The sequence below is a fragment of the Loxodonta africana genome, chromosome 4, assembly GCF_030014295.1.
Source record: "Loxodonta africana isolate mLoxAfr1 chromosome 4, mLoxAfr1.hap2, whole genome shotgun sequence".
Taxonomy (NCBI): Eukaryota; Metazoa; Chordata; class Mammalia; order Proboscidea; family Elephantidae; genus Loxodonta; species Loxodonta africana.
The window spans coordinates 7,108,457-7,135,750 of NC_087345.1; the positions used below are offsets into that span (position 1 = coordinate 7,108,457).

General features: G+C 54.0%; 1 protein-coding gene across 2 annotated transcripts in view; it reads right to left on the minus strand.

Annotated features, from left to right (window-relative positions):
• Nucleotides 1–23,580, minus strand: part of FBLN1 (fibulin 1) — a 110,562-nt gene extending 86,982 nt beyond the window's left edge. Inside the window, exons 1-3 of one of the 2 annotated variants that reach the window (XM_064283378.1) lie at nucleotides 23,341–23,580; nucleotides 5,375–5,480; nucleotides 2,161–2,296 (exon numbers count right to left, since the gene is read on the minus strand). In XM_064283378.1, coding sequence (XP_064139448.1) covers nucleotides 2,161–2,296; nucleotides 5,375–5,480; nucleotides 23,341–23,422 — 324 coding nt within the window. In that variant the 5' untranslated portion in view covers nucleotides 23,423–23,580. The remainder of the gene's footprint in view (nucleotides 1–2,160; nucleotides 2,297–5,374; nucleotides 5,481–23,340) is intronic. The other variant, XM_010600456.2, reaches the window with a different exon arrangement.
• Nucleotides 23,581–27,294: the final 3,714 nt, after the last annotated feature.

Genomic DNA, 27,294 nt, shown 5'->3' on the forward strand with positions numbered 1-27,294 from the left:
CAGGCGCCCCCAGACAAGGCATCAATCAGGGGCCACCCTGCATCCCCGCGTTCCCCAACCTACACGTGCGCCCCATGTCCTCAGGCCTGAACTCCTGGACCACGTTCCCCTCGCGCAAGAAAATCCCCACTTCAATCCTCCCTCTAGTGGTTATCCTAAAAAGGACTCAGAACTTTCCAGAAAGCCCATACTGGGAGCCAAGGAGGCGTGGTTTCTGCTGTAGTCTCCGTGAAGGTTGACGGGCCTCCCACACTGTGTATCCTACCCCTCTGCTGCCAGAAGAGCGGGAGGGATTGTTAGCGAGTCCACCTTTCGGGTGTGAGTCATGCTTCCCAGAAACGCAGATCTCTCGTCCGCCAAAGAGATCCGCTCCCACTCCCATAGACTGTTCCCCGCTTTTCCGCACCTCCCTCCCTCCCTCTCACGTCTGGGGACACTGGCACAGCCGTCTGCCAGGCGGACGGCGTCTGCAGAGCCCAGCCCTGCCCTGGAAATAGTCATCAGATGCCTGGGATTCCCAGGCACCTTGGACCAGACCAACCCACCATCACCCCACACAGTTCCCTCAAACAAGAGGCCTCCCCCCGTGAAAGTCTGCAGAGGCCCAGAGTGGGCAGGCTCTGAACCCCACCTCCCAGCATGGGGAGTCCTCTCCATGTCCCAGTCTGTGCGGGGAGAGAACTTCCAGAAAGGAAGGGCCGGGCCAGAGAACCCACAGCCCCTCCCAGAATCCTGACTTCATCCCTTTAGATTCTTGCTCCTTGAAATTCCTTCATCGCTGTCCTATCTGGGAATGGGACATCTTTCTCCAGGGAACTCACTCCCCGCACCTGGCACCTCCAGCAGAAGCCCGAGGACCAGGCTGACTTCCAAATCCCAGCTCAGGCTTGTTTTCCTCCCTCAGCAGGTGGCAGGGAGAGACAGTCTGACAAAACCTGAAACTAAACCTGTTGCTGTCGAGTCAATTCTGATTCACAGCGACCCTGTAGGACAGAGTAGAGCTGCCCCATAGGGTTTCCAAGGAGCAGCTGGTGGATTCCAGCTGCCAACTTTTTGGTTAGCAGCTGAGCTCTTAACTACTATGCCACCAGGGCTCTGACAGTCTGACAACGTTCCTTTATTTGTAGTTTTCAGAGCTAGGGGTGCTGTCAGGGACTTCTCCGTGCCCAGGCAGAGGACGGAGATCTTCTACTGTCACAGGGACCTGAGTGACCTGGCCTGGCCTTAGAGACCCAGAATCGGCCATGCAGGGATTGCCCGGCTGCCTTCCAGACCCCTTCCCTGCTGGGTATAGGAGGACCCCTCAGGGCCGCTGCTGAGAGGCCACTTTGGGGTGTGGTCCTCCCTGAACTTCAGTTTCCTCCTCTGGGATGGCTGCAGTCATGTGACATCAGAGGCTTTGGGAGGGCCCATTCTGAACTTCACCCAGTGAATCCTAGTGGAGGGAAGCTGTAAGGGTTCCTGAGCAGGGGGATGGAGGGTGCCTACCCTGACCAGAGAAGAAACTCCTAAGGCCCTGATCTCAGAGGACCCCTCCTCTGACCTGTGTTCCTGCCTGAGGCCTGGGGACTGGAGGTCCTCGGCAAGGCTGGCCACTTCATCCCTGTCTCCCCAGCTGGGCCAGGCCAGGGTTTCCCAACTACACGGGAGGAGGTGGGGACATGTTCAGCTCCTCCACCCTCCTGGCTGGGCACCCCCTCCCCTGCTGCCCCACACAGCAGAGGTGAACTCAGAGTAGGGCGCAGAGGGGAAAGGGCCCAGGCCCCCTGCTGATGGACAACACTGGCTAGGCTGGGAGGGGGCCCAAGGCATGTCGAGCTGGGAGGGGACAAGGGGCCTGCCGGCTGGGTGTGGGCAGGGCCTGCTGGCTGGAAGGGGACCAGGGGCCTGCTGGCTGGGAGGGGCCCCAAGGCATGTTGAGCTGGGAGGGGACCTGGGGACTGCTGGCTGGGGGTGGGCAGGGCCTGCTGGCTGGGAAGGAAAGTGGGGCATGCTGAGCTGGGAGGGGGACCAGGGCCTGCTGGCTGGGTGGGGGCCCTGGGCCTGCTGGCTGGGAAGGGGCACAGGGCCTGGGGAGCCCAGGGCCTGCTGAGCTGGGACAGTGCAGGGCCTGCCAGCTGCGAGGGAAAGAGGCAGCAGACCTAGGACCCCAGTCCTCACCTTCATGAACATGGCCTCGAGGCTGGCATTGTCCCTGTGCGGCGTGGCACAGCGGTCCTGCTCGTTGGCCAGGTTGATGCCGGTGGCACAGTGCAGCTCCTCCAGTCGGCTGTGGCAGCATTGTTCCTGGACCATCCTGTGGGTGGAGGGCGGTGGGCCAGGGCTCCATCGGACGGGAGCCCTCGGGACGGAAGCTCTGTCGTCTATCATGGGCCTCTCCTCCCCACACCCATCCGTACAGAAGGCGCTCAATAAGTGTTTAGTTAGAAAGAACAAATGCAGGCAGTGCCTGGGGTGGGAGTCGGAGCTCTGAGCCTCACCCCTAAAATGCTCCCACCTTCTAGAATGAAAGAAGCTGGTGCCGACACAGGGCCAGACTGTTTCACCCTTATGAGCCTGAATCCTCCACAAGGATCATCCAGGGGCCACATTCAGAGGAGACAGGTTCAGAGAGGTAGGGGCTGGCCCATGGTATGGTTAACAACAGTGGCAACGGCGGTGCCCAGCTGTGGCCCAAGGAGCCATATGTGGAGGCAGGAGGACCACGGCCCGCTAGAATCGTCTTCTCAGTGCAGGAGAAGCACAAGCTGGCCCTGCTGGCGGGTGGGCTGGTGGGCGGGCAGGCGGGTGAGAGCTGTGTGTGAGTCACAGGTGGCTCCTAACCAAATCCAAAATAGCTCCAGCTGCTGCCAAAGCCAGCAAAGGCGGGAGGAGCCGCCCAGCCTGCACCTGTCCAGGCTGAGAGGGTGGGTCCCGCAGCCCCTCGAGCTGCCAGCTAGGCCATCTCTGCCGTGGACAGCGGCTTTCAGCCCCGCTTTCTCCCACACCACCCTCGTGGGGCTGAAGGTCTGCACCCAGCTGTCTCTGTGTTTCTAGGGCTGCCCTCAGGCTCCAGCATGGATTTGTCTGTACTGTGCCACACACGTTTCACATGCATGTTAGGTGCATTGGCAAATAACGGGCATTTCACTAAATTGTCAGAGACAGCAACCAGGTGACCCTACACGACAGACTAGAACTGCCCCTAAGCTGTAATTTTTATGGAAAGGAGCCCTGGTGGTGCAGTGGTTAAAGTGCTCAGCTGCTAACTGAAAAGTCAGCAGTTCTAACCCACCAGCTGCTGCGTGGGAGAAAGATGTGGCAGTCCGCTTCTGTAAAGATTTACAGCCTTGGAAACCCTATGGGGGCAGTTCTACTCTGTTGAATAGGGTCACTGTGAGTCAGAATCAACTCGGAGGCAGTGGGTTTGGTTTTGGTTTTTTGAATCTCTATGGAAGCTGGCTGCCACATCTTTCTCCTTCGGAGCAGCTGGTGAGTTTGAGCCACCAAGCTCTTAGCCACTGTGCCACCAGGGCTCTAGAATCCCATTTCACTAGGGCCCCAAGAGCCACTCAACCTCTCTGGCCCCAGCTGCTTCCTCTGCTCTTTGGGGACTCAGCTGGCTGACTCCTTTTCTGAGTTTTCCTAAGTCTTTGATGGCAATAAATATTGATAATAGTGGCTCCCACTGTTTGGCTTTCTGGCGCTGGTTTCGTATATCACCCCTGATCATTTCAGCAACTCCAAAAGGAAGGTATCATGGTCCATGTTTTACATTTGGGGAAACTGAGGCCAGGTCAGCCTAACATCCCAGCTGCGCTCCTCCTTGGGCCAGGCTGCCTCTCCTCAGCACCATGTGTAAACAGCACACTTGGCGGTGAGCGCCCGGCTTCACGACGGAACAGCCAACGGGCGGCCACTTGGACATTTCCAGCACTCTGCCACACCAGAAGCCAAAATCTCGGCTCAGGCTCATCAGATGCTGTGTAGATTCTGAGGGCGTGATCTTCCAGTCAACTCAAATAATCTGCGTCTCCTCCTCCCTCTTCCTTTGTTTGGTCTATAGGGAGTGCGTTGACTTTTTAAAATTTCCTAAACTGAGATTTATGTCCTGCTTTGAAGCTGGCGGGCAGCCTACGTGCAATGTGAACCCAAATGCTGAGCTCCAGAACGAGCACAAGACACTTCCCACCCCCACCCCGGGCGCCTCGTTCACACATTCCTCTGTGACAGCTCCCTACCCAGCACCCCATGGCTGCCAGTTAGATACGGAGAAGGCAAGTGGACGTCGCATGGTGGGGTCCTTCCACACCCTCGCCTCTCCTGCGCTTGCGGGCCTGGGCTCAAACCCTCAAGGCAGTACTGATGGGCTGTGTGCCCTGGGGAACTCTCAGCGTGCTCTTCTGTACAATGGGATTGCTGCAGGGTGGCTGGAGCTCTGCACTTGGGTTGGTGAGCACCATTGACAATTTTCATCATTTATTCTAAGTTTGGAAACCCTGGTGGCATAGTGGTTGAGAGCTACAGCTGCTAACCAAAAGATCAGCAGTTCAAATCCATCAGGCACCCCTTGGAAACTCTGTGGGGCAGTTCTACTCTGTCCTATAGGGTCTCTGTGAGTCGGAATCGACTTGATGGCAACAAGTTTTTTTTTTTTTTATTCTAAGCTTATGTTCTCCCAAATCTTCCAGTGAGCTGGAGTCAATTCAGGGAGTAACCAGTTGCCCGAGTAGACTCCAGCTCATGGCGACCCTATGTGTGTCATAGTAGAACTGTGCTCCACAGGGTTTTCAGTGACTGGTTTTTTGGAAGTAGATCTCCAGGCCTTTCTTCCGAGGTGCCTCTACGTGGACTTGAACCTCCAAACTTTTGGTTGGCAGCCAAGTGCTTAACTGTTCCCAGGGACCAATTTGGGGAGAGAAGAACAAAAATCTTCAGTCCAGAGGTCGACTACTGCACAAGGTGTCTGGCAGAACTGCTTGCTCTGGGCCCAGCTCCTCTGTGTTTTTAGGTTTAGGGTAATCCACGATTTTATTTGCAAAGGACTCCCAGTCATGGGGTCTCATCAGCTCCCACAAGCCCCTTTTTCTTAGGAAGAAACTGTCTTGCCCACAGTGACCTGCCCATGGCAGGGCAGGCAGCAAACCCAGACCCTCTTGCAGCCAGTGGTGGGCTGCCCCAGCCCAGTGAAGGGACAGACACACAAGCCCAGGCCAGCACAGACAGGGGGAGCCAACACCAGCGTGAGGAAACTGGGGGCCAGAGGACACAGCGGCCACTGGAGGGAGGCAACTTGGGAGGGCTGGCCCTGGGTGCCTAGTCTCTCTCTGGGGTGGACACACCCTGTCCCTTTCTCTACGCTTCCCCCTAACAGACACCATTCTGTAAAACATACCTGCATTCTTTGGACTCCGAGGTGTAGGGCAGTGAGCAGTCCCTCCGCTGGGTGGCCATGCTGTGTCCGTCGGCACAGCAGGTCTCCACGGGAACGTCTGCGTCCACTGTGAGGAAGGGCAGGAGGCTGAGTGACTGGGCGCCCCCACCCTTCTTCATGCAATCCTCCCCACTGCTGAGGAGGGCACCTTCTCCTGGCACTTCCTTAGGTCTCTACCATAGCACCGCACAGGTCTCAGACAGGAACCGAGGGCACAGCCATCCACCTTTAGTCACCCGTGTGAAAAACCCCACTGGGTCCTCTACTCTTCCCAGAGACGCCTAAAATGTCTACCATTTTCTTTCACATCAAATTGTGACTGGGCACCCGAGATCCCAGCATGCGTGGCCAAGTCCTGCCCCGGCCACACATCTAAGATGCAGCCTGAGTCTCAGCCTTCATGGCCCAGGGGTGAGAGAGACGGTGCTGCCACTGAGGCACGAACATGCTGCCGACGAGCTCGGGACACAGCCACCCTCACACCCCCTTGGCCCAGAGACGGAACTCACCACTAAACAGAGACGGTGCAGATGGAGTGCCCTGTTCCCTGAAACTGGGACAACAGAGGAAGGCTTCCTTAAAGAGCCAGAGCCTGGCCCCGTGTGTGGGAATGCGCCAGGAAGTAGGGGCCACGCGTGCCAGGTGTGGAGGAGGGGTGGAAAGGGGGACCCTCAAAACACAATGGGCGACCTGTGTAAAAGGGAAGAGCTGTCACTTCTAGGCCAGCCTCCGTGCTCAGACCGTGTTCTCTCGTTAAATCTGCACAGCAGCCTGTAAGGGCGGCCTCAGTCCTGATGTACAGAAGAGGAACCCGAAGTAATGGATTTCAACCTTGATTTGCCCCAAGACCCCTTCTTCTGCAGAAACGGTTACAGGAGGTTCGGCGAAGACAGAGCTGGCTGGCCAGAGGATGGGTTAAGGCCGTATTTTCTTCTCACCAAAAGGGCAGATAAATGGCTAGGTAGCTCAAGCCGCTGTAAAGCACGGGCCCATGCCCTCCCAGCTACACGATGACCAGCCAGGACCCAGGCCCTCTTGTCCCCACCTGGCTCTCGGCCTCACCCCAGGCTGCCACCCCAATGGACACCGTCCGCTGAAACCCGGCCCCTTGGCTGGCGGAAGGAGAGGACCTCACCAGGCGCCACGAAGGAGCAACCAGGGAGCAACATCCCCCCCCGCCAGCATAAGCGGCCCCCGGGGGCAGCACAAGCGGGCCAGGAGGCACACGTGACCAGCCTCGACTGCCAGGCAGGCCACCCTGAAGCGGGACATGTCAGAAACATGGCCAGGGTCCTGGCAGGGTGTGAACCCCAAGGGCCTGGCAGAGTTTCTTGGCCCAGCGGCCGGGGTGCCCAGCTTGACCCCATGATTCCTCCAAGGCTGGGCCCTGGAGTGGCCCCAAAGGGAGGCTTGCTCTTGAGCTCAGCATGAGACAAGACTCCCTAAAACCCAGCTTAGATGGCCCTCTGCCAGCCATGTAAAGGTGGGTCTGGGATCATCCTGCCTTCAAATGCTGGCCCCACCCTAGGCAGGGGAGAGGGGACCTGCTATTCAGTCACCAGGAGTAGAGAGTGTTCCACTCCAGAAAGGCTCTGGAGGGGCATCGTTGTTGTACAGGTGAGGAGGCAGAGGCTGGGACCCCACTCATGGCCATAGGGAGGAGGGGCCTTTCCTTGAGCCCAAGTCTCCTACCTACAGCTCCAGGGCTTTCCCCCTTCCCCAGAGCTTCCAGCAACTCTGAGCTGTCTCTGGCAGTGAGGGGTGTGCCTCACTCCATCGCACAGGCCCCGGCACCCCCAGGCTGGCAGCAGGAGTCTGCAATGGGTGTGGTTCAGGGGGACAAGTCAGCCCCCAGCAAAGCCCATTGGCCCCCTGCGACCCGGCCACTCAGTCTGTCCCTGCCTCAGCCGTCCCCTGTCTGTATTCCCACCAATGTGCTGGGGCTCAGATAGAACTGTCCACTTGTGAGTCTCCCGGCCCCAAAGCAGCAGCCATCACAAGTGAGAGCCGTACTCTTAAAGGGGGAACCTTGAATGCACCTGTCTGACTATCACCTATCTACCTGTCTATCTGTCATCTATCAATCTATCATTTATCATCTATCAATATATCATCTATCTGTCTGTCAATCTATCTATTATTTATTTATCATCCCTGAGTGGGGAAATAGTTCAGCTCTCGGCAGCTAACCAAAAGGTTGGAGGTTTGAGTCCGCTCAGAGGCACCTTGGAAGAAAGGCCTGGCGATTGAAAATCCTGTGGAGCACAGTTCTGCTCTGACACACATGGGGTCACCACGAGTCAGAATCAACTTCATGGCAACTGGTTTTATCCATTCATCTACCTACCTACCTATGTATCTATTTCTCCGTCCATTCACTTTTGTTCCAATTTATTTTAACAAAATAAAAATAAATTTTTTATTTTATTTTATTTTTATTTTTAACAAAAGCATTCACAAAACATAGGGCCTTATCTGTCACAGGTAACAATGGCTTTGTGCCTCGCACCATGGATGACTGGGACCCAGCCAAGTGGCCTGACCCTGAGGCTGACCTTCCCTACACAGCCAGTCCCACTCCTTGCTCCCAGCAACCCCTTCATCCCACAGTCCGCTGGGCCCACTCTGCTCCCTGCCTGTTGTCTCACACCTGTGACCCTCACAGCCAGTCCCAGTGTTGGCCCACCTCTCCCATGGTCCACTACCTCCTCGTCACAGCCTTCCGGCCCACCCTGTCGGGCCTGGGTGGCCCTGTTCCCCGCCCCACCACCCTGTACGTGGCATACGTCGCACTGTCCTAATATTCTGTTTGTCTGCCGTCTGCCTTACCCTCCCCACTGCAGAATCAGTATCTTGTCCTCTTATTCCTGGGCACAAAAGCCAGCATGCAGCAGCTCCGGGGTTTAGTAGAAAGAAGGAAAGCTTGGGCTCACATAGATTTGGGTCAAATCCCAACGCCACCACTTGCAGTCTGGGACCCCAAGCCTCAGCTTCCTCATCTGTAAAACGGGACTCACTATACCCATGCTGACTCGCGGAGAGGATGGATGAAGTTTATAAAGTTCCAAGCACGCAGCAAGCTCTCGGTAAACAGTGGCTAGATTTTGCGTTACATGAACAAAGGGGATTTGCTTGCCCTCACCCATGAGAAATGGGGGAGCCGTGGCCATATTTTAGTACGCCGAATCCCCCAAGTATGAGCCGCAGCCTCAAAGCCTCCCGCTGGCTCAGCAGGGCTAGAACCTTTTGCCCTGAGTGTAGAAACATCTGGAAACGATTCCTGCTGGGGAGCCTTGAGCACTTTGATCCTTATTCTCAGCAGGACAATAAAATGTGAAGTCCTTTGGTCAGTGCGGAGACTTGGAATGTCCCTGGAATGCAGTTACAATGTTCCAAGCAGACCCAAAGCTGGAGCTTGTGCAAACGGGGGCCACCTGGGGGCTCTGCCTGGCTGGGATCAGCACACGGTCAGCGTGAAGCGCCCTGTTAGCCAAGGGAAAGGCCCTGCAAGATCCCTTCAGAGGGACCATGAGGAGCCCACCAGGAAGGGTGGCGAGGCTGGAAGGCGACAAGGCAGGAATCCAGGGAGCAGACCCAGAAGGGCACCACGGATCATTGTCCCATCACAATAAACAACCTTTGTTCACTAGACCCCTGACACGCGACGGGCCCTGCAGGGAAGGCCCCATTCATTCACCAGCTCTCATCCCCTCGGCCGCCCTAAGAGTGTATGGTGTTTTCACTCTGCCCATTTTACAGATGAGGAAACAAAAGACTCAGAGAATCATGAAATGCAGTGCTCATCAAGGTCAGACTTCCAACTAGCCATGCTGGGGTCCAACTCAAAACCCTGACTCCAAGGTGCCACCCACCCTCTCTCCCACTTCTCCCAGACAAGGCCCGCCACCCAGGACTGTCACCTAGTGGCAAAACATGGCTTCAGATGTGAAAGGGCCTCACACAGGCACAAGTCTATCTGGCATAAGATAGATGCATAATAAATACAAATTAAATCTGGCACCATGGGCTTCACCTGGGAGGCATAGGTGGTGGCCGGTGGCAACACTCGCCAAGGTGCGGTGTCCAGCTGGTCGGCAGGGCTTGGGCCGGCTTCAGGGCAGACATGGGTTTCATAGAAACTCAGAATCAGATTGTGGAAGGGACTTACCAGTTACTATCGAGTCGATTTCAACTCATGGTGACCCCATGTGTGTCAGGGTAGAACTGTGATCCACAGGGTTTTCAATGGCTGATTCTGGGGCAGTAGATTGCCAGGCCTTTCTTCTGAGGTGCCTCTGGATGGACGTGAACCTCCAACCTTTCAGTTAGCAGCCAAGCGCATTAACTGCACCGTCCAGGAACTCCACAAGGGACTTAGTGTTCCCCCAAACTAAGGCTGCCTTCTTGGCATGGCCCACTGTCGTCTCTGCCCCCATATCCCCTGCACCTACTCCCCACCCAGGGCCTTCTTAGCCTCATGAAATCACGCATATACACAACAACAGCTACCTGATCACACACGGTCCAACATCAGCAACCCTCTGCTGCCAGCCTTCCACCCCCACTGCTCCCTGGACTCTGCACCCCCCTAAGATCACTGACAGCTGCCCAGACACAGAAGCGTTGACCCTCCTACCCATTCGTACCTCCCAGGCTTCTCTGCCCTCTTAGCTACCCACCTTCTTCTGGGCCTCCTCACATCTCTCAGGCAGGTCCTGTTCCACCTCTCTCATGGGCTCTTCTACCCCTGCTTGTTGTTTGCCAGCTGCCTTCAAGTCAGCCCCAACTCATGGGGACTTCGTGTACAACAGAACAAAATGTCACCTGGTCCTACAACACCTTCACAATTTGTTGATATGCTCAAGTCCATTGTTGAGGCCATTGTGTACTTTGAGTGTCTTCCAAGCAAGGGGGCTCATCTTCCACCACTATATCAGTCAATATTCTGTTTTGATGCGTGAGGTATTGATTGGTTAATTTAGTAGATGGCCAGGCTTTTCTTCCTAGTTTGTCTTAGTCTGGAAGCTCTGCTGAAACCTGTCCACCATGGGTGACCCTGATGGTATTTGAAATACCAGCAGCAAGCAAGCCAACACAGTATGACAAACTGACAGATGGGTGGTGATCCCCCCCTGTACACCTCCTGTAAACACTGGTGACCCCCAAGTTGTGTCCGAGACCCTCTTCTCTTTACGTGCCCTCTCAGGTGGCCTCCTCCACCCCTGGGCCAATGTTTCTGAAACCCAGACTTTCCCGGGGCTTTAGGGTCACGATGACGCTTCTTCCTTTAGGTCACATTTGCACAGGGTGAATCACACACACGCACGTTTTTGTACCTGGGCACATACCGTCACCTGCGATTCAGTGCAATGCTCGAAGCAAGAACAATGACCTCGGGTATAATACAAACTTCCCCACAGAGCTGGGCCCACCTCATTTTTCAGATGTGTGACCCAAGGCTTAAAGCAGTCACCTGGCCGACCAAGGCAGCAGGGCTGGCGAGTGGGAGCCAGGCCCGGGAGCAGGTCTCCAGCCTGACTGTCTACTGCACTGAGCTTCCTTGCAAGGCCTCCGTGACAGCAGAGAAGGTGCCAGGTGATGCAAGGGCAGGGCTTAGAAAACTGAGTTCTTAAGGTACAGCTGAAAAATGGCCTAACGTACTAACGTGATAATGTTTACGTTTATTGTGGTATTTTTCAAAACACATACACATTAAATTAAAAAAATTAATTTTATGGAACTAAAGCTCCTAATGGCCGCTACTCTAAAGCAATTGGTTTTTTGGTTTTTTTTTTTTTTGCATTTTGCTGCACTTTTTTCAGTCTTGCTTTCAGGACTTGGAGGTTTTTACATCATTTTATTTACTTGTTTATATAAGTCTGTAGCTTGCTTGGTCCTTTAAACATATTAACCCAAACTTGTTTTTTTGTTAACATTATTGCAGAGTCATTATAATAACTACTGCATAACACTCTACCCTGCACAGAGTGCTCCTTATGGGGAAGGACTGTGTCTTAAATTCATTTTGATATCACTGTGTCTAGTGCAGAGTTTGCACTATATTAGTCAAACGACTGAGCAGAAGTGGCATCATTTCCCCTCTCACTTCCAACTTTTCACTATCAGGAAGAAACAGCTCTGGGTTAAACATCTTTATTTATAAATCTTTATTCATAAAGTCAGGATTGTTTGCTCAGGCCAGAGCCCCAGAAGGAGAGGAACTGGGTCAAAGGGAGGAGCATTATCAAGACTCAGTATTTACGTGGTGGATTGCTCTCCTGGGAGGTGTCCTGTTTACAAGGCTTTGCTGTGGCTGGAGCAGGATTATCAGGAGTTTAGAGTGAGGATCTGTGACCAATCGGTGGTCAGATGGAGCCAGAACTAACTGGTCGAAGCTCACCAGCCTACCGGTCATGGCTGAGGTATTTACCCAGTGGCTCCAGCTTAAACCCAGGTTATGAGTCAAAGGGGATCATGTGAAAGAGTGCTGGATCCCATTTTTATTATGCTTCTTGAGGAGTTTGTGGCTATTCTGGGGAGCACTAAGTGATGAGAGTAGAAGAACCACCTGGGTTTGAACCCTTGGGCCTCACACAACAGGAACTCAGCAATGTTAGTGGAACAACAAATAGAGAAAAGGTTCCCAGATGATGGGGAGGGATTCACAGTGGTTTATCTCCCTCTCTGACACAGGGCACATGGCCAGGCCAGGGGGCAGTGGCCAGGAAGAGAACCAAAGGGAACAAACTCCACACCACAGCCCCATCCATGGGTACCAAGAATTTCACACTGGTCAATGACCAACCAGGTCAGCCAGCCACAGACCCACTGGCAATGTCTTCAGAAGGGCATAAAATACAAGAAATTTCATGCACAAACACCACCACGTCCAAGCAGCCCTCTGACGTTGTGGGTGAAAAGAGTAATTTCAAGCAACCACCAACCTTGGTGAGTAAGACAACTTTAAGTAACTCCATGAGGACACCTAATGTTGCTTGAAAATTATCCATGGGTCACTTAATGCCTGTTGCTGAGCTGTGGGCACCCTTCAGGGAGACCTGGGAGCTTGAGTCTATATGTTCTCTCCTCTCACAGACCACTTCTCTTTTCTCGGAGAAGAAACTTCAGTCAACCACAGTTTTAATATCCGATTCCTGTAACCTGACTGTAAATTAGACCCACAAGGCACAATCCTAAACATAAAACAAGAACAAAACCAAAAACCAAAACCACTGCCATGGAGTCAATTCCAACTCAAGTGACCCTATAGGATAGAGTAGAACTATCCTATAGGGTTTCCAAGGCTGTGATCTTTACGGAAGCAGGCTGCCAGATCCTCCTCACGCAGAGTGGCTGGTGGGTTCAAACCACCAACCTTTCAGTTAGCACTTAACCGCTTCGCCACCTGGGCTCCTTAAACCAAGAACAAACTCTCTTGCAAAATCTCATTCATCTTCAGCTCAGGTGTTCTCAGGGAAGGCCAGCGTTCTAGGGTAAGACTGTCCAGCCTTGAACCTGGTTCCTCCACTTACTAAACCTACCGAGCCTCATTTCCCTCATCTATAAAACGGGGGTGGTAACACTGCCTGCTGTATAGGCCTGGTAGGATCAGTGATATCTTCCAGGAAACGTGCTTAGAGCAGCGCCGTGACCACAGAAAAAACCACAATCTCCAAAACTAAAAAAAATACCTAAGTTATCTCACCAGTATTGCGGAAACATTTTTTTAATAGAAATATCACTCTCTCTTGGGCCTACATGTTACCAGATGGTTGACACCCCACCACCCTACCGCTCTTCAGGAAAGAGAACACCTGCTCGAAGTAATCCTGAGTAGGTGGAAAGAGACAACCTAGTTCACAGGTACCAGGTACCAGTTGTCACCTGAGACAGCAGGTAAAACTAAATTTCTCCCAGTTAAAACCCTTTCAAGACCCGATTACTTTCTCCTTTGAATTTTTTGTTGATACTATGTGCTTTCATTAATGAAGGCATGCTGAGTAAAGAATCAATTTCTCAGAATTTTTGTTATGAGTTATGGATTTTAATACACATTATCTGGGATCACATGTGTCCCAGCAGGCCGTGGATGATGTAAATCCTGCCAACATGAGTCAACAATAAAATCGGTTTATTTGTTTTAATTTCTTGAAAATTTGTGAAATACGAGGTAAAACGTGAAGGCATCTGTCAATGATTGCACAAACACTTCACTCTGGTCTCCTTCTTCTTAGCTTTTTTATTACATTTCAGGAAACTTTTTAAAACATGGTACAATGCATTCTTCCTGACTGCAAAAGCAGTACTTACAGCCCAAATAAATAAAGCCAAGGGATTTTTTGTCTCAGGAAAATTACTGCCACGATGCATTCTTCATTACTGCAAGAGCAGTACTTAGAGGCCAAATAAATAAAACTAAAGGAATTTGAATCTCAGGAAAACGACCACTACTATGTATTCTTCATTATAACAAAAGCAGTACTAACAGCTAAGAAGCAGAAACAGCTGCCTTGGAATATCGGAGAACCGTTCACAGGGGTGCCTTCCACCTGGGCCCTAAGACAGAATCCAGGGCAGGAATAACTCAATGGAGTGCCAATCTCTGGAAATGTATCACTGAGACGCATTATTCCTTATCGGAAAGGTGTCGTTTACTGTTCAGAAGTTAGAAAAGAAGGGAGCCAGTAACACCTGGAAACAATGAATGGCGTCAAGGGGAACATGGTCACTGTGACTGAATGAGGACTGGCAATAGCTTATTCTTGTGATAAGAACATTCTCACCAAAACTTCGTAACTGGGAAACATAGTGCAGAGGCTAGTCTCACAGAAATAAAGGCAAACTTGTCAATACTTTAGAAAAATTCACACATTCCTGAGGCATCACCTGAGACAATTCCAAATCTACACAAAAATGAGGCTCCCACTCAGGATTTTTTAGTTTCACGCATTTCAAAAGGCTCCTACCTTGAGGATAAAAACCCAACCCAATAACGACCCTGCACCATTGAGTTTCCCTGCCCCATTGAGTTTCCAAGGAGCACCTACACTGCCAGGGTTTCCACCTTGAGGATAAACACCTTTAAATCAGGCTACCCCCCTTTTCAAAGAATTCCACATGCATAAAAAGCGGGTGGGATACCATACGTCCCATGGGTCTTGAAAGCGTTTAAATTGTGGTAGTTCTCAGCTGCTATGGAATCAACCCCAACCTCAAGGTGACCCCTTGCAAAACAGAAAGAAACGTTGCCCAGTCCTGCACCATCCCCATGATCGGTTATGGATTAGGCCCTTGTGATTCACAGGATTTTAACTGCCTGATTTTCAGCAGTACTAGATCCCCAGGCCTTTCTTCCTAGTCCATCTTAGTCTGGAAGCGTCACTGAAACTTGTTCAGCATCACGGAACACACGAGCCTCCGCTGACAGACGGGTGGTGGCTGCACATGGGGTGCACTGGCTGGGATTCAAACCAGGGTCTCCCCCGTGGAAAGCAAGAATTCTATCACTGACCCACCACTGCCTCAACCAGGTGAATTAAACCGGGGTAAAAATCACAATGCTGACTGAAATCGCAACCATTTTGATGGACACCCAATGGCGGGCTACACATTTCAAGGCACGTGGAGGCTCATGGTCCGGAGATGTACAGGTAACACTGCCCAACAGGGACCTTGCATCTGACAAGTAGTAAGGACATGGCCCCATATTCTCTCCCAGACTGCAGATGCAGAGTTCTGCGAGATTGCCTGGTTAGAAACGTCCAGAGCATTGGTCTGACAGCCAATAAACGTCGCAGGAGCACTGGGCAACGCCTGGTCAGCAAGCACCATTCCTGTGTGGCCCGTAAGGCCCTGAACTACCATATCCAGGTTGCTCACCATGCAAATCGTCACAGTGGGCGGGGCCAGGGCTGTGACAACCGGGGCCACAGTCTGGTTAGAACTCCCTTGTCGAGGGTTTTTCCACTGGAAGCAAGTCCAGCTTGCAGTGTCTGTCATGGATTGAACCGTGTCCCCCCAGAATACCTGACAACTTGGCTAGGTCAGGGTTCCCTGTATGACTATGATTGTCCACCATTTTATCGTCTGACGTGATTTCCCCATGTGTTGTAAATCCTATTATCACTATGATGTAATAAGATGGATTAGTGGCAGTTATATTGATAAAGTTTACAAGATTAGATAGTGTCTTAAGCCGATCTCTTTTGAGATATAAAAGATAGACGTGAGCAGAGAGACATGGCGACCTCATACCACCAAGAAAGCAGCGCTGGGAGCAGAGTGTGTCCTTTGGACCTGAGGTTCCTGCGTTTAGATGCTCCCAGACCAAGGGAAGACTGATGGATCACAAGGACCTTCCTCCAGAGCCAACACAAAGAGAAAGCCTTCCGCTGGAGCCAATGCCCTGAATATGGACTTGCAGCCTACTTGACTGTGAGAGAATAAACTCCTCTTTGTTAAAGCCATCCACTTGTGGTATTTCTGTTATAGCAGCACTACATAACTGAGACAGTGTCCCTGTCTGTGAACTGAGCGGAGGTGTCAGAACAGGTTTCTAAGGCCCACCTGTGGATGGACACTGGCCTGACAAAATTCTACTGGTGTGACGCCAGCCTAATGGCACAGTGACCACAGAAAGTGCGTGGTGGGGTTGTGCAGAAACCTTCAAGCCAAAACGAGAAGTGATGCTTCACACACAGGTGCCAAACTCAGAGTATATTTTTACTCCCGCAGGTGACACAATCCAAAAGTAAATGGCTCAAGGAAGGCTCAAGGCTCACGAAAGGTGCTGGATCACCTCATGTGCATAAAAACACAGCCTACGTGCTTCCATCGCATCCCCGATGTTCCAGACCCCACCCAGGTCTCTGTGACTGCCCCCCCGGGAGGTGACTATGCTCAGTGTCCCCCTGCCCTGTCCTCCACATGGCCATCTCCTGTCCACTCACCAAACACTCGGGACAAGATGCCCTCCTTTCCCTCTACCTCCCAGCAGCACCCCACGTGGCTGACCACCCTCCTAGTTTTGGCTACCTTCCTGCTGTCTCCCCATCACGTTGCCTCCAAGAAGTGGGATGCCCCGGGGGGCCCGGTCCTGGGCCCCCTCTCCCCGGACGATCACATCTACCTCCCCCATGTGCTGGCACCTCCCACATTCCAGCTGCAGCCTGATCTCCCCAGAGCCTCAGGCACCTACGTGCACCCTGCTGCCCATCGCCTCACCTTGGTGTCTGCCGAGACACTAAGGTGACCAAAACAGAACGCCCGACTGTCATCACCCCCATCGTCCGGCCTCCCCGTTGCAGTAATATCATCACCTTCCGCCCACTGCTCACGCCAAAACTAAGGGGGTCAGCTTGCATGGACCCTCCTCCCCATCCTCAGCATTCACTGCTCAGCAAGTCCTGTCCACTCCCACATGTCCTCCATCTGTCCCTGCCGACACCTTGACTGCAGGCTTCTGGCCTCCAGGACTGTGAGACAATAGGGTTCTATTGCCGTAAACCACCACGTTTGTGGCACTTTGTCACTGAAGCCTCAGGACACTAATATGGTAAGTAAGCCCCAGAGGACAGCCGCCGTCTCATCTGTCCTGTATGCCTGGTGTCTTGCCCAGGGCCTGGCTCCTCAAAGGACGACTGTCAAATACCTGGGTAATCACGCTGACAAGCGATGGGCTTGTTGGGCCGGAACAGGCTCACAGGAAATGCTCGTGAGAGGTTTGCTGAACAGAACTGAGAAACGGTAGGTAAAGGATACCACTCACCAGCTCACTGATCCTGGACAAGCCACACCGCTTCCTAGGCCTCAGTTTCCCTGACGATCGTAAAGAGTTTGTATATCTGTATCCTGATATACAAACCATGCCTCAAACCGTCTCCTCAGTGCCTGGCGTAACACCTGGCCCAGGCCACATCGGACCCCAAGGCTAGCTCTTGGTTCTTAGTGCTTTGTTGTTAACCAGGAGCATGTGAATTCCAGAGGGTTTGAATCCCTGTTTACCTGGCGTCCCCCGAGCAGGCTGCAGACCTGGTAACAGCACACACGGCAAATCCCTTATTGGAGGAACCAGGGTCTGGACCTCTGATCATAGGGAAGGAGGGGCCAGTAGGCTCTTACCCATTGGATCCCCTACAAAGTCAGTGCAGAGCTGGGTGGGATCCCTGGTGTCCAGACTCCCGCCTGGCACTGCACACGTCAGCACAGCCCTGGGCAGGCTCCACTGATTAAACAGGTGCACGACTTACCACCCAGGATGGTCCCTTTAGGTGCTGGCCCGCCCTGCAGTGCCTGGAGCCCAGGGCGGCCAGGCACACTTTCCTTCACAGAGGAGCCAGCAAAGGGAAGAAGACTCTCCCCTGTGGTCAGTGCTGGACCTCGCCCAGCCTCCCAAGGGGACACCGACCTCGCCTCTGCAACTGGAGGGTTATCACAGGCCTCAGGCTCCTTAGGGGGCTCTGAGCTCCACCCAGGTGAAGAGGGGAGAGCCTGACTCAGGAAGGCCAGCAGCACCCTTTCCCCCACCGCAGAGAGCTGCTTCCCCCCCATACAGCACAGGCTCCTCCCTCTGACCTGGCACCTTGGGGGCCAGCTCCCATCAGGCCAGCTGCCAGCCCCACGAGGGCCCAGGGTGTGGCTCCCCACTTCTGTGGTCTCCCCCATGTTTGGGAAACACCTGCCCTTCCTAACAATGCTACTATTGTTCACAGCTCTTTTACGGGATCGTTGAGAGTGCTTTCTGGTCAGTTTTTATTTCCCTCACTAAACTTAAGGCAAGACAGCCAAGTGCTTAGGATATGGGTTCCATGTCTAGTTCCTCTACTAACTAGTCTCTGGGTGGTACAAACTGTTAAGCGCTCAGCTACTAACCAAAAGGTTGGCGGTTCAAATCATCCACTGAGGGGAACCTCAGAAGAAAAGCCTGGCAATTTGCTTCCAAAAGGTCACAGCCACTAAAAACCCTATGGAGCACAGTTCTACTCTGCCACACATCGGGTCGCCATGAGTCAGAATCACTTTGATGACAACTTGTTTGGCTTCCTCTACTGACTGCCCGTGTTACCTTGGGCAAGCTACTGAGCTGCTCTGTGCTTTACTTTGTTGTTGTCATTGGGTGCCGTCGAGTTGGTTCTGACCCAGTGACCCCGCGAGACAGAACTGCCCCACAGGGTTTACTAGGCTGTAATCTTTAATGAAGCAGACGGTCAGGTCTTTCTCCCAAGGAGCCACCAGGTGGGTTCAAGCCAACAACCTTTTGGTGAGCAGCAGAGCGCTTAACCGTTGCACCACCAGCGCTCCTTGTGTCTTACTTTACACGTCTGTAAAATGGAAATAATAATAGTACCTACTTCATAGAGTTGTTGAGAGGACTAAATTAGTTACTATATATCAAGCAAAGAATATTGAATATACCAGAGACTGGTAGGAGGAGGAACAAATCTGTCTTGGAAGAAGTACAACCAGAGTGCTCCTTAGAAGCAAGGATGGCAAGCCTGCATCTCACATACTTTGGACACGTTATCAGGAGGGATCAGTCCTTGGAGAAGGGCATCATGCTTGGTAAAGTAGAGGGTCAGTGAAAACGAGGAAGACTTTCAATGAGATAGATTGGCACAGTGGCTGCAACAATGGACTCAAGCATAGCAACAATTGTGAAGGTGGCACAGGACCGGGCAGTGTTTCGTTCTGTCGTGCATAGGGTCGCTATGAGTCGGAACCGACTTGAAGGCACGTAACAACATATATGAAGCATTTCAATCACTGCCTAGGGCAGAAAGTTTTCCCATTTCATACTATGGAGACAGAGATACAGAGAGGTTATGGACGTTGGTCGAAACCCCTGGAGCCCCTCCTAGAACGGGATGAGCTTGCAGTCTCCGAACCCTGTTCATCCCTGCTTTCCTACAACGCAGTCCCTCCAGCGAACATGCAGGCAGCTGAAACAACAGGCCGCCCACTCCCTCGTGACCCAGCCTCAAGTTGGGACCAGCCTGGGGCTCAGAGGAGGCCCCACAGCAGAGGGAACCCTGGCCAGCCCTTGCTCAGAGCCTGCTCCAGGCCTGCCTGCTACGCACTCAATGACCTGAGCACATTACCCACACACTCTCCCCCACTGAGCTTCCTTCCAGCCCACCCACACGCTCTCCCCCACCGAGCTCCCTTCCAGCCCACAGGGTTTTGGATCCCAGGAAAGACGGATGTGATGAGTCTGTCCCCCGCCCTCCTGCCATCCCGGTACATGGCCATAGCTGAGATCATTAAAACGAAACTGGAACCATGAGAGGCCTGCAAAAACATTTATTAGTCTATATAGATACATATGTATACATGTATGTATATTTTGGCAATTTGATGTTTTGCAAAAGGAAAAACATTTATTGTATAAAATGCACTGGCAAGATAATTATCCATCCAATTAGAACTGTTTTCATAAACTTTACCCACAAAGCTGCCCTGTTCACTATGCCCACCTCTCCCCACGTCCACCAATCACACACCCCTCCGCTAAAGGGGCTCCAGGGAGATGCTAGTCTCTCTGCACGGTGGTCTCTCCCTAGCCGGAGGAGGGGGCCGAACTCTCAGAAGTGCCTCAGAAGTCCCACACTCTCTCTTGCCTGGAACACCCTCCCCGCTATCCTCCCAGCCCACAGACTTGGCCAACCCCTTCTTCTCCTTCAGGTCCCAGTTTGGTTACTGCCTCCTCAGGAAGTCTTCCCCAATTCTCTGCCAGTCGGAGATGGCTCGGATTGTCTGCTCACTTTTCTGGACCTCGTAGGGTGAGCCCATGGGGGAAAAAGTTGTGTCTCTTTCCTTCCCTATTGGGTCCCCGAGACCCACAGCAGTGCCTAGCACAGAGCTGGCCCTCAGCAATACGCAGTGAACGAACGACAAAGTTACTAAGGAGGCCAGTCAGTGCGGCTTTGCAGGGCCTGGACTACCACGGGTTTGGCACTTGCCAGATGCTGTTCTCCAGCTCCTGGCTGGGGAAATTCGATATAGTAGAACTTTTCAGAACTTTCAGGCTTGGGGGAAAGAACAGTGGCCCACCCTAGAAAGGGACAACTCAAATAACAGCTAAGAATAATAACATAATTACCATGGCGGGTGGAGTGTGTCCTGCGTTCTCTCCCCGATCCTCAGTGCAACCTAACAAGTAGGTTTTGTTATCTGCATTTTACAAACAAGAAAGCCACCAAACCGGCAGGCGAAGTGCTTTTCCATTCCATAAATACGCTGGGCGCCCTGCTGGGACTGGAAGCTAAGTGACCCATGTTCCCCACGCATGAGGCTCACAGTCAGGAGCAAGCGAAGCCCTGAGCTGGGGTGGGGGCGGAGGGGGGGCAGTGCCAGAAGAGGGCGTGACCAGGCGCATGACACTGCAGCAGTGGCCCAGTGCTGCCCTCCAGGGCACCCCGAGTCTCATCTCTACACTCAGTGCCCATGAGCCTCGCCCCTCGGACTGTCAGGTCCCTACAACCCACCTGGGAGACTTCCCGGAGCAGAGCCGGGCAGCACAGGCCGCATGCTTTCCAGCCAAGTTCTCTCTGCCTTTGTTCTCCCTCCCAACATGACTTTCTCTTTAATCAGTCCTAAACGCTGCCTGGCTGAAAGACGTTCCAGCCAAGCTGGAGGCCAAGAGAGGCTTGGAGAAAATACAGATGTCTTCCAACACCCTCCTCCTCTCGCTCCCTCCCCAGTCTGGCTCTCTTGGGACAGCCCAACAGGAGACAGACAAATAGAGGACAGACCTCGAGGCTCCCTCTGCCCTTCACCAAGACCAGCCACTCTTGCCAGTTTCAGCGGCTGGGCCGACAGACGAGTTTCAGCAGATTACCCTTTTCCATGATTGCCTTTTTCATGAGCACTTTTAAATTTCATGTTTCTTTGGGGCCGCTCTCTGGAGGGCGGGACGCCCACCTCCCTACAGGGCTGCAGGGAACCTCACAGCTTACAGCTGTACAAAGGGACCAGGCTGTCTGCTAATCCCTCTTCCCAAACCACTGTTGTTAGCTGGCATCTAGTAGATTCTGGTTCATGGCAACCCCGTGTGTGCAGAGTGCAACTGCTCCATAAGGTTTTCAAGGCTGTGACCTTTTGGAAGCCTGTCTCCCGAGGCACCTCTGGGTATGTTCAAACCACCCACCTTTCGGCTAGTAGTCAAGGGCTTAACTATTTGTGGCACGCAGGGACCCTCTTCCCAAACCACACCAAACTGAATTTGTCGAAACTCAATAGAGATCTCTCCCCAGAGAAGAAGCCACAGGACAAAACAGTGGTTCTCACCAAAGTGTGCATTTAAGAGGTCTCTTTGATCCCGTGCAAGTTCAGGCCTCCCCTATGAACAGAGATCATTGTGGCCACCAGCCAGGAAGGCCCTGGTGCTCATTCAAAGTTAAGCCCTGCAGAAGGAAAAATCTTTCTTGGACAGAGACAGGAAAGGCCAGTGAAGGAGGAACTGGGGAAGCTTCCAGGCTCTGCCTTCTTTCCAGACCTCATTTTCCCCTCTGTAAAATGCGGCTGGGGTCTCTGGGGGCCTTCCATTCCCAGCAGGCTCTTGCGTGCTCTTCACTCCAAGCCCCTCTTCGGGCTTTCGAGGCACCTGGTGCCCCCCTGAATACCCAAGGATGCTGGAATGCCCTTCCTCCCTGCACAGCTGCCCAGCTCCTGCCCAAGCACCATCTCCACCAAGAAGCCTCCTGTGAGCTCCTCGGGGCTGACGGTTTGTACTGCCAACACTGAGCCCTGCATCCACCCGTGATTACAGACCCAGGAGGGAGCCCGGTGCCTGGAACCAGCAGCCCTCCCTGTAAAGAGCGAACCCAGAGAGCTCTGCTGAGTTCTCCCCTCTGGGCTTCTCCTGGAATCCCCTGTGAGCATTACCTGGAACAAGTGACCTTTTGACCAAGGAGAGTGGTCACCGGGAAGTTGAAAGAATCTAAACTAAACAAGAGATAAAGACTCTGAGGATTCCGAGGGTGGTCCGGGGCCTGGGCCTCCAGAGAAACAAAACCTCAAGAAAGCAGGGCCTGGCTAATTACCCTGATAAGCCATGGGTCAGCAGAGAGCTCAGAGGTCATGGCTCTGCTCACCTCCGGTCTGCAGGGCCTCCTGGTCACCACCCAGGAGCTCAGCACCCACACAGAGAAGGTGAGGGCTCTGAGCTCACCATCCGGTCTTCCAGTCCTGGCCTGGGGGCTCTGGGTTGACTCATGAAGACCCCACCCCCCTGAAGACAGGTTGGTGGGCTTAGAATCTGCCTGGCCCCCGGTCCAGCAGGACACTGGGCTCTGGCAGAACCTCTGCCTCTGGGCCTCTGGGCCCCCGGACGGCAGGCAGGGCCGAGGTGGTCAGGCCCGGTTCCCCTCAAGCAGCTATCACCCTGAAACCACCACGTTGCTCACTTCCTCCCCGCGTCCCTCCGCGTGACTGGTTGAGCGCCCTGGACAAACTACGGTTCTCCTCCACCCCAGCCTGTTTTCTCATCAGCAAAGGAGTGCAACAGCCCCAACGAGGGTAGGGGTGGGGGGCAGGGAGCAAAGATAAGCTAACCCGGTGCAGGCTACAAGGCACCGGAGGGTCTCATTAACCGCCAAACACTCCCCCCATGCCCGGCGCTGGCACCGAGGGGCACTAGAATGGGCAGCGTGGACGTGAGACGGCCTGCAGTAGGACGTGTTTGGGGGGACCCTCCTTTAAACAAGTTTCAGGGCAAAGCAGACCCGAGCTGCTGGGGTACAGAGGAGGAAACCTCGCCTGGGCCTGGGAGGCCGCGCAGCTCACAGACCCCCGGGCCGCGCCAGGCGCAGCGCGGGGTGCGCGCGGGCTCCCAGGGGCCTGCCGCTCCAGAACTTCCAAGAAGTGTGAGGCCGGATGGAAGGACACTAAAGCCGGGGTCCCCCTCCCGATGCGCCCCACCGCGCCCCTACCTCGGGCCGCCAGCAGCGAGAAGGCTCCGAGCAGCAGCAGCAGCAGCAGCGGGACCTGGGACGACGGCGCGGCGCGCTCCATGGGGCCGGCGGGCGGGCGGGCGCGGAGCAGACAAAGGCGCGGGCGCAGAGCTGCGGTGTGGTTCAGCCCGGAAGGTCCCCAAACCCTCGGGTCAGGGCGGCGCGATGGGTAACGGACTCCAAGGTCCGGCCGAGCCTCTGCAGCCAACGCTGGGCAGGCGCCGCGCGGTTCAATTATCCCGCCCGGAGGAGGGCGCGGGGAGGGAGCGGCGAAGGCGGGGCGGCTGGGCTCCCTCCCTCCCACCCAGACACCCCTCCTTAGAGATCTGGGGCCTCCTTTCCTCCCCGGCCCCAGGGGGCGGGGCGGGGCGCGCTGGCCTCACAGCTGTGTCTGGGGGAGAGTACCCCGAAATTTTTCCATGGGGCTGCAGAGAAGGGGAACCTGTTGGGCTGGAGATACCTGGGTCCAGCGATGCACCCCCTCCGGTCCTCTTTCTTCCCTCCTCCCCCCTCCCCCGCCCGCGGGAAAGAAACTCGTTACCCACCCCACCTTGAGGGCCTGAGAGGCGGGCTTGGTATTAAAGGTTAACTCGGCCTGACCCCTGACCCCAAGGTAAGGGCCTGGCTGGGAGCTGGAGGCAGCAAGGGGCCCCCTGGGAGCCCAGCCAAGGGTCTGAGGCGCCTTCAGAGGGGAAGTAAAGGCGGTGCCCTCTCAGACAAAGCCCTGATCCCACCATCCTCTTGTTTCTACCGCCCTGGCCTCACTGATCACCCAGGGTCTGCAGGTCCATGCTGACCCCAGGGGTGCCCTAGGCTGAGTCGGGGTCCTGCCCTCAGTGGATACCAGTCGCCTGAGGCAGACAAACTCTAACCAACAGATAAGATTAGAATGTGAGGAGCTAACCAGTTAACAAAGTGTGGCCCGACTCCAGAGGAAAAAGAGATTTGCTTTGACTGGGAAATCCCGGCAGCCTTTGCTCTGGGCCACGTCGTGGTGAAGGCATCCATGCCCACAACCAGCCAGTGGTCACTGAGGAGGAGTGCGTCTGTTGGAACCACAAACAGATTAAAAAACAAAAACAACTCGTGCAGGAGAGGATGCCAGGCAATGCAGCCCATCAGACACAGCTTTGAAAAACCAGCAATTCCCCTCCCTGGTGGAAATGCATACAGGCACGTGCTAGAACGTCCATAGAGCACTGTTCACGTCAGCTTCCAATTGGAAACCAACAGTAGACTGAATAAACACAGGGGTAGCCACACGTTGGAGCACTATACAGCTATGACAAAGGACAGAGCTGCGGTTCCTGTGGCGGGGGGATGACTGTCTCAGATGTAATGCAGAGCAGAAGCAGCCAGACATCAAAGAGCGCACACTGCAGCCTGTAAAACCCACTGCCATCGAGTCGATTCCAACTCACAGTGACCCCGTGGGCCAGAGTGGATCGGCTGCAGAGGTTTCCAAGCCTGGAATCTTTATGGAAGCAGACTGCCACGTCTTCTCCCACGGAGCTGCTGGTGAGTTTGAACCTCTGACCTTTCATTTAGTTGCCAAGTGCTTAACTGCTGCGCAGCCAGGGCTCCTACACTTTGCCTGATCCCATTTACATGATGTAGGTTAGAAGTGAGGAGAGCGATGATGACCCTTAGGGTGGGTTAGTAGCTGGGAGGAGCCATGAGTGGGCTTTCGGGTAGGGGGTGCTGCTTAGGTCCTCTGTTCCTTGAACCTGAGTATTGGTTGTAAGACTCAGCTCAGTTTGTGAAAACTCATCAGGCTGTTCACTTATGATATGTGCCCTTCTCTGAATGAACGTTAAATGTAAAACAAAACAAATGAACAAAAAAAAACACCAAAAAAAGCAAAAACAGGACGCTTCATAAGTTCAAGACTTGAGAGAGCCCCTTTTGGAAAGCTCATGGAAGAGGCCCACTTGCTACCTGCCTTCTAGTTTAAGGAGGCCTTCCTGGAGGAGGTGACACAGGGCTGGCCCTCGGAAGATGAGCAGGGCTTTCCCAGGCACAGAAGAGCATGAAGGGTTTTCTGGGCAGAGGGAACAGCATGTGCAAAGGCCTGGAGGCATGAGAGACCCCGGGCAGCCCGGGAAGACCATCGGGGCATTTTGACTGCCAGTGGTGCCGGCTCCTGCAGCCAGCTGGACATGGGGTGGAAGGGGCTCTGAGCTGGAAACAGATTGGAGACTCCTCAGTATTTCAGTGTTAAATTGATTTTCTAGGCTATGAGAGAATAAGAATGACCTGGAACAGGTTTGGAGTACCAAGCGAAGGTGACTGGGGAGGAGCCCTGGGAGGCCCAGAAAGGAAGAAGCAGCCAGAGAGGTAGGAGGGAAGCCAGAAGAACGGGCTGTCCCAGAAGGTCTCGGGGGTGATTCTGGGGGGCTCTTGCGATTGTGGCCCGGTGGTCAGTGAGGTCAGGACTGGGAGGACACACTGGGGTGAGAACGGGACAGCCACTGGCCCCTTCTGAGGCTGATGAGGGAGCGGCAGGGCCCAGGGTAGCCGAGGTGGGACTAGAGGGAGGAAGCAGGGCCAGCAGGCATGGGTGCCTCTCGTTCATTCCTGCAAACACAAACTCAGCCCCTTGCACACCTTAGCACGTAGACGCACTCCTGGGAGGGGACAGCCTCAGCCAGGCCTGCAGCAGGTAGGAGGGAGGCCAGAGGCCGGGGTGCACTGGAGACCCCTCCACAGCTGTCCTGGAGATCCACCTCTGCACTCTCGTTCTTAGCCACTCACTCGGGTTCCTGCCCTCCCCAGCCTCTCCGGGTCCCCTGGTCTTCTCATCCCTGTGGCTAATGACTTGGCAAAGAACACATGGATCAAACCATGAAGACAGGTCAAACCCAGCCCAGCCTCAAGTCCTTCCCAAAACAAGAAAGTCAGCTGCCAGGTGTTGGGAAAACAGACACCAGAGTGAGAACCCCTCACCCCCACCCCACCCCAGATGGTCAAGTCCAGTCCTGCTTGAGGTCACTGGGAGTGAGGGCCAAGTGCAGGCTCCACAGCCAGACCACCCAGGTTCCAGCCCAGGCTCCGCCAGGTCCTGCCTGCACAGCCTCGTGCAAGTTGCTTAACCTCTTGGTGCCTCATTTTCTTGTCTGTGAAGTGCACCCATGATAGGGTTTGAAATGGTTGTGAGAAGTGGTCCAAGCCTGTGAGCTCTACACAGCTCCCTGTCAGATGCTGAGATGGCGGTGACGGTGGCAGTGGGGACGGCAGTGATGATGTACCCTTGGGACCAGAGCTGGGCAGCATCAGTCCTGACCTCCCGCTGGCTCTCTGGGTGCTGGCCTTGGGCAAGTTGCCTTCTGGGCCTCAGTTTCCCCACCTACAAAATGAAGGGAACGGACCAGCCTTTCTCCAAAGATACTTCAGACCCCGAATCACAGGCTGTGATTCGAGACACCCCTCTCTGTTTCTGGGTCAAAACCAGTTGCTGTCGAGTTGATTCCAGCTTATGGTGACCCCATGTGTGTCAGAGTAGAACTGTGCTCCATAGGGTTTTTAATGGCTAATTTTTTGGAAGTAGATTGCCAGGTCTTTCTTCCAAGGTGCCTCTAGGTGGACTCAAACTTCCAGCCTTTCAGTTAGCAGCTGAACGGGTTCACCCTGTGTGCCACCCAGGGACTTCCCAGTTCCAGGTAAACACAGCTTTCAGAAGCCCACTGGAAGACCAAAGGCCTGCAATTCCTGCGGTGCAGGTGTTAGAAAAAACCATCCCACACGTTCTTGCTTGCTGTGCAAGGATAAAAGGCCCTGGTTGCTCTGTACCTGGGCTAGTCCTCAGGGTTGTATTTGCAGCGAGCAGCCTCAAGGGATGAGGCAATGTCTCCCTCCAGACAGGCTTACCACAGAAGCAGTGGATTCTGCAAGCTCAGTGTCCCTCTCCTGTAACACAGTCCATTGTGTGAGCAG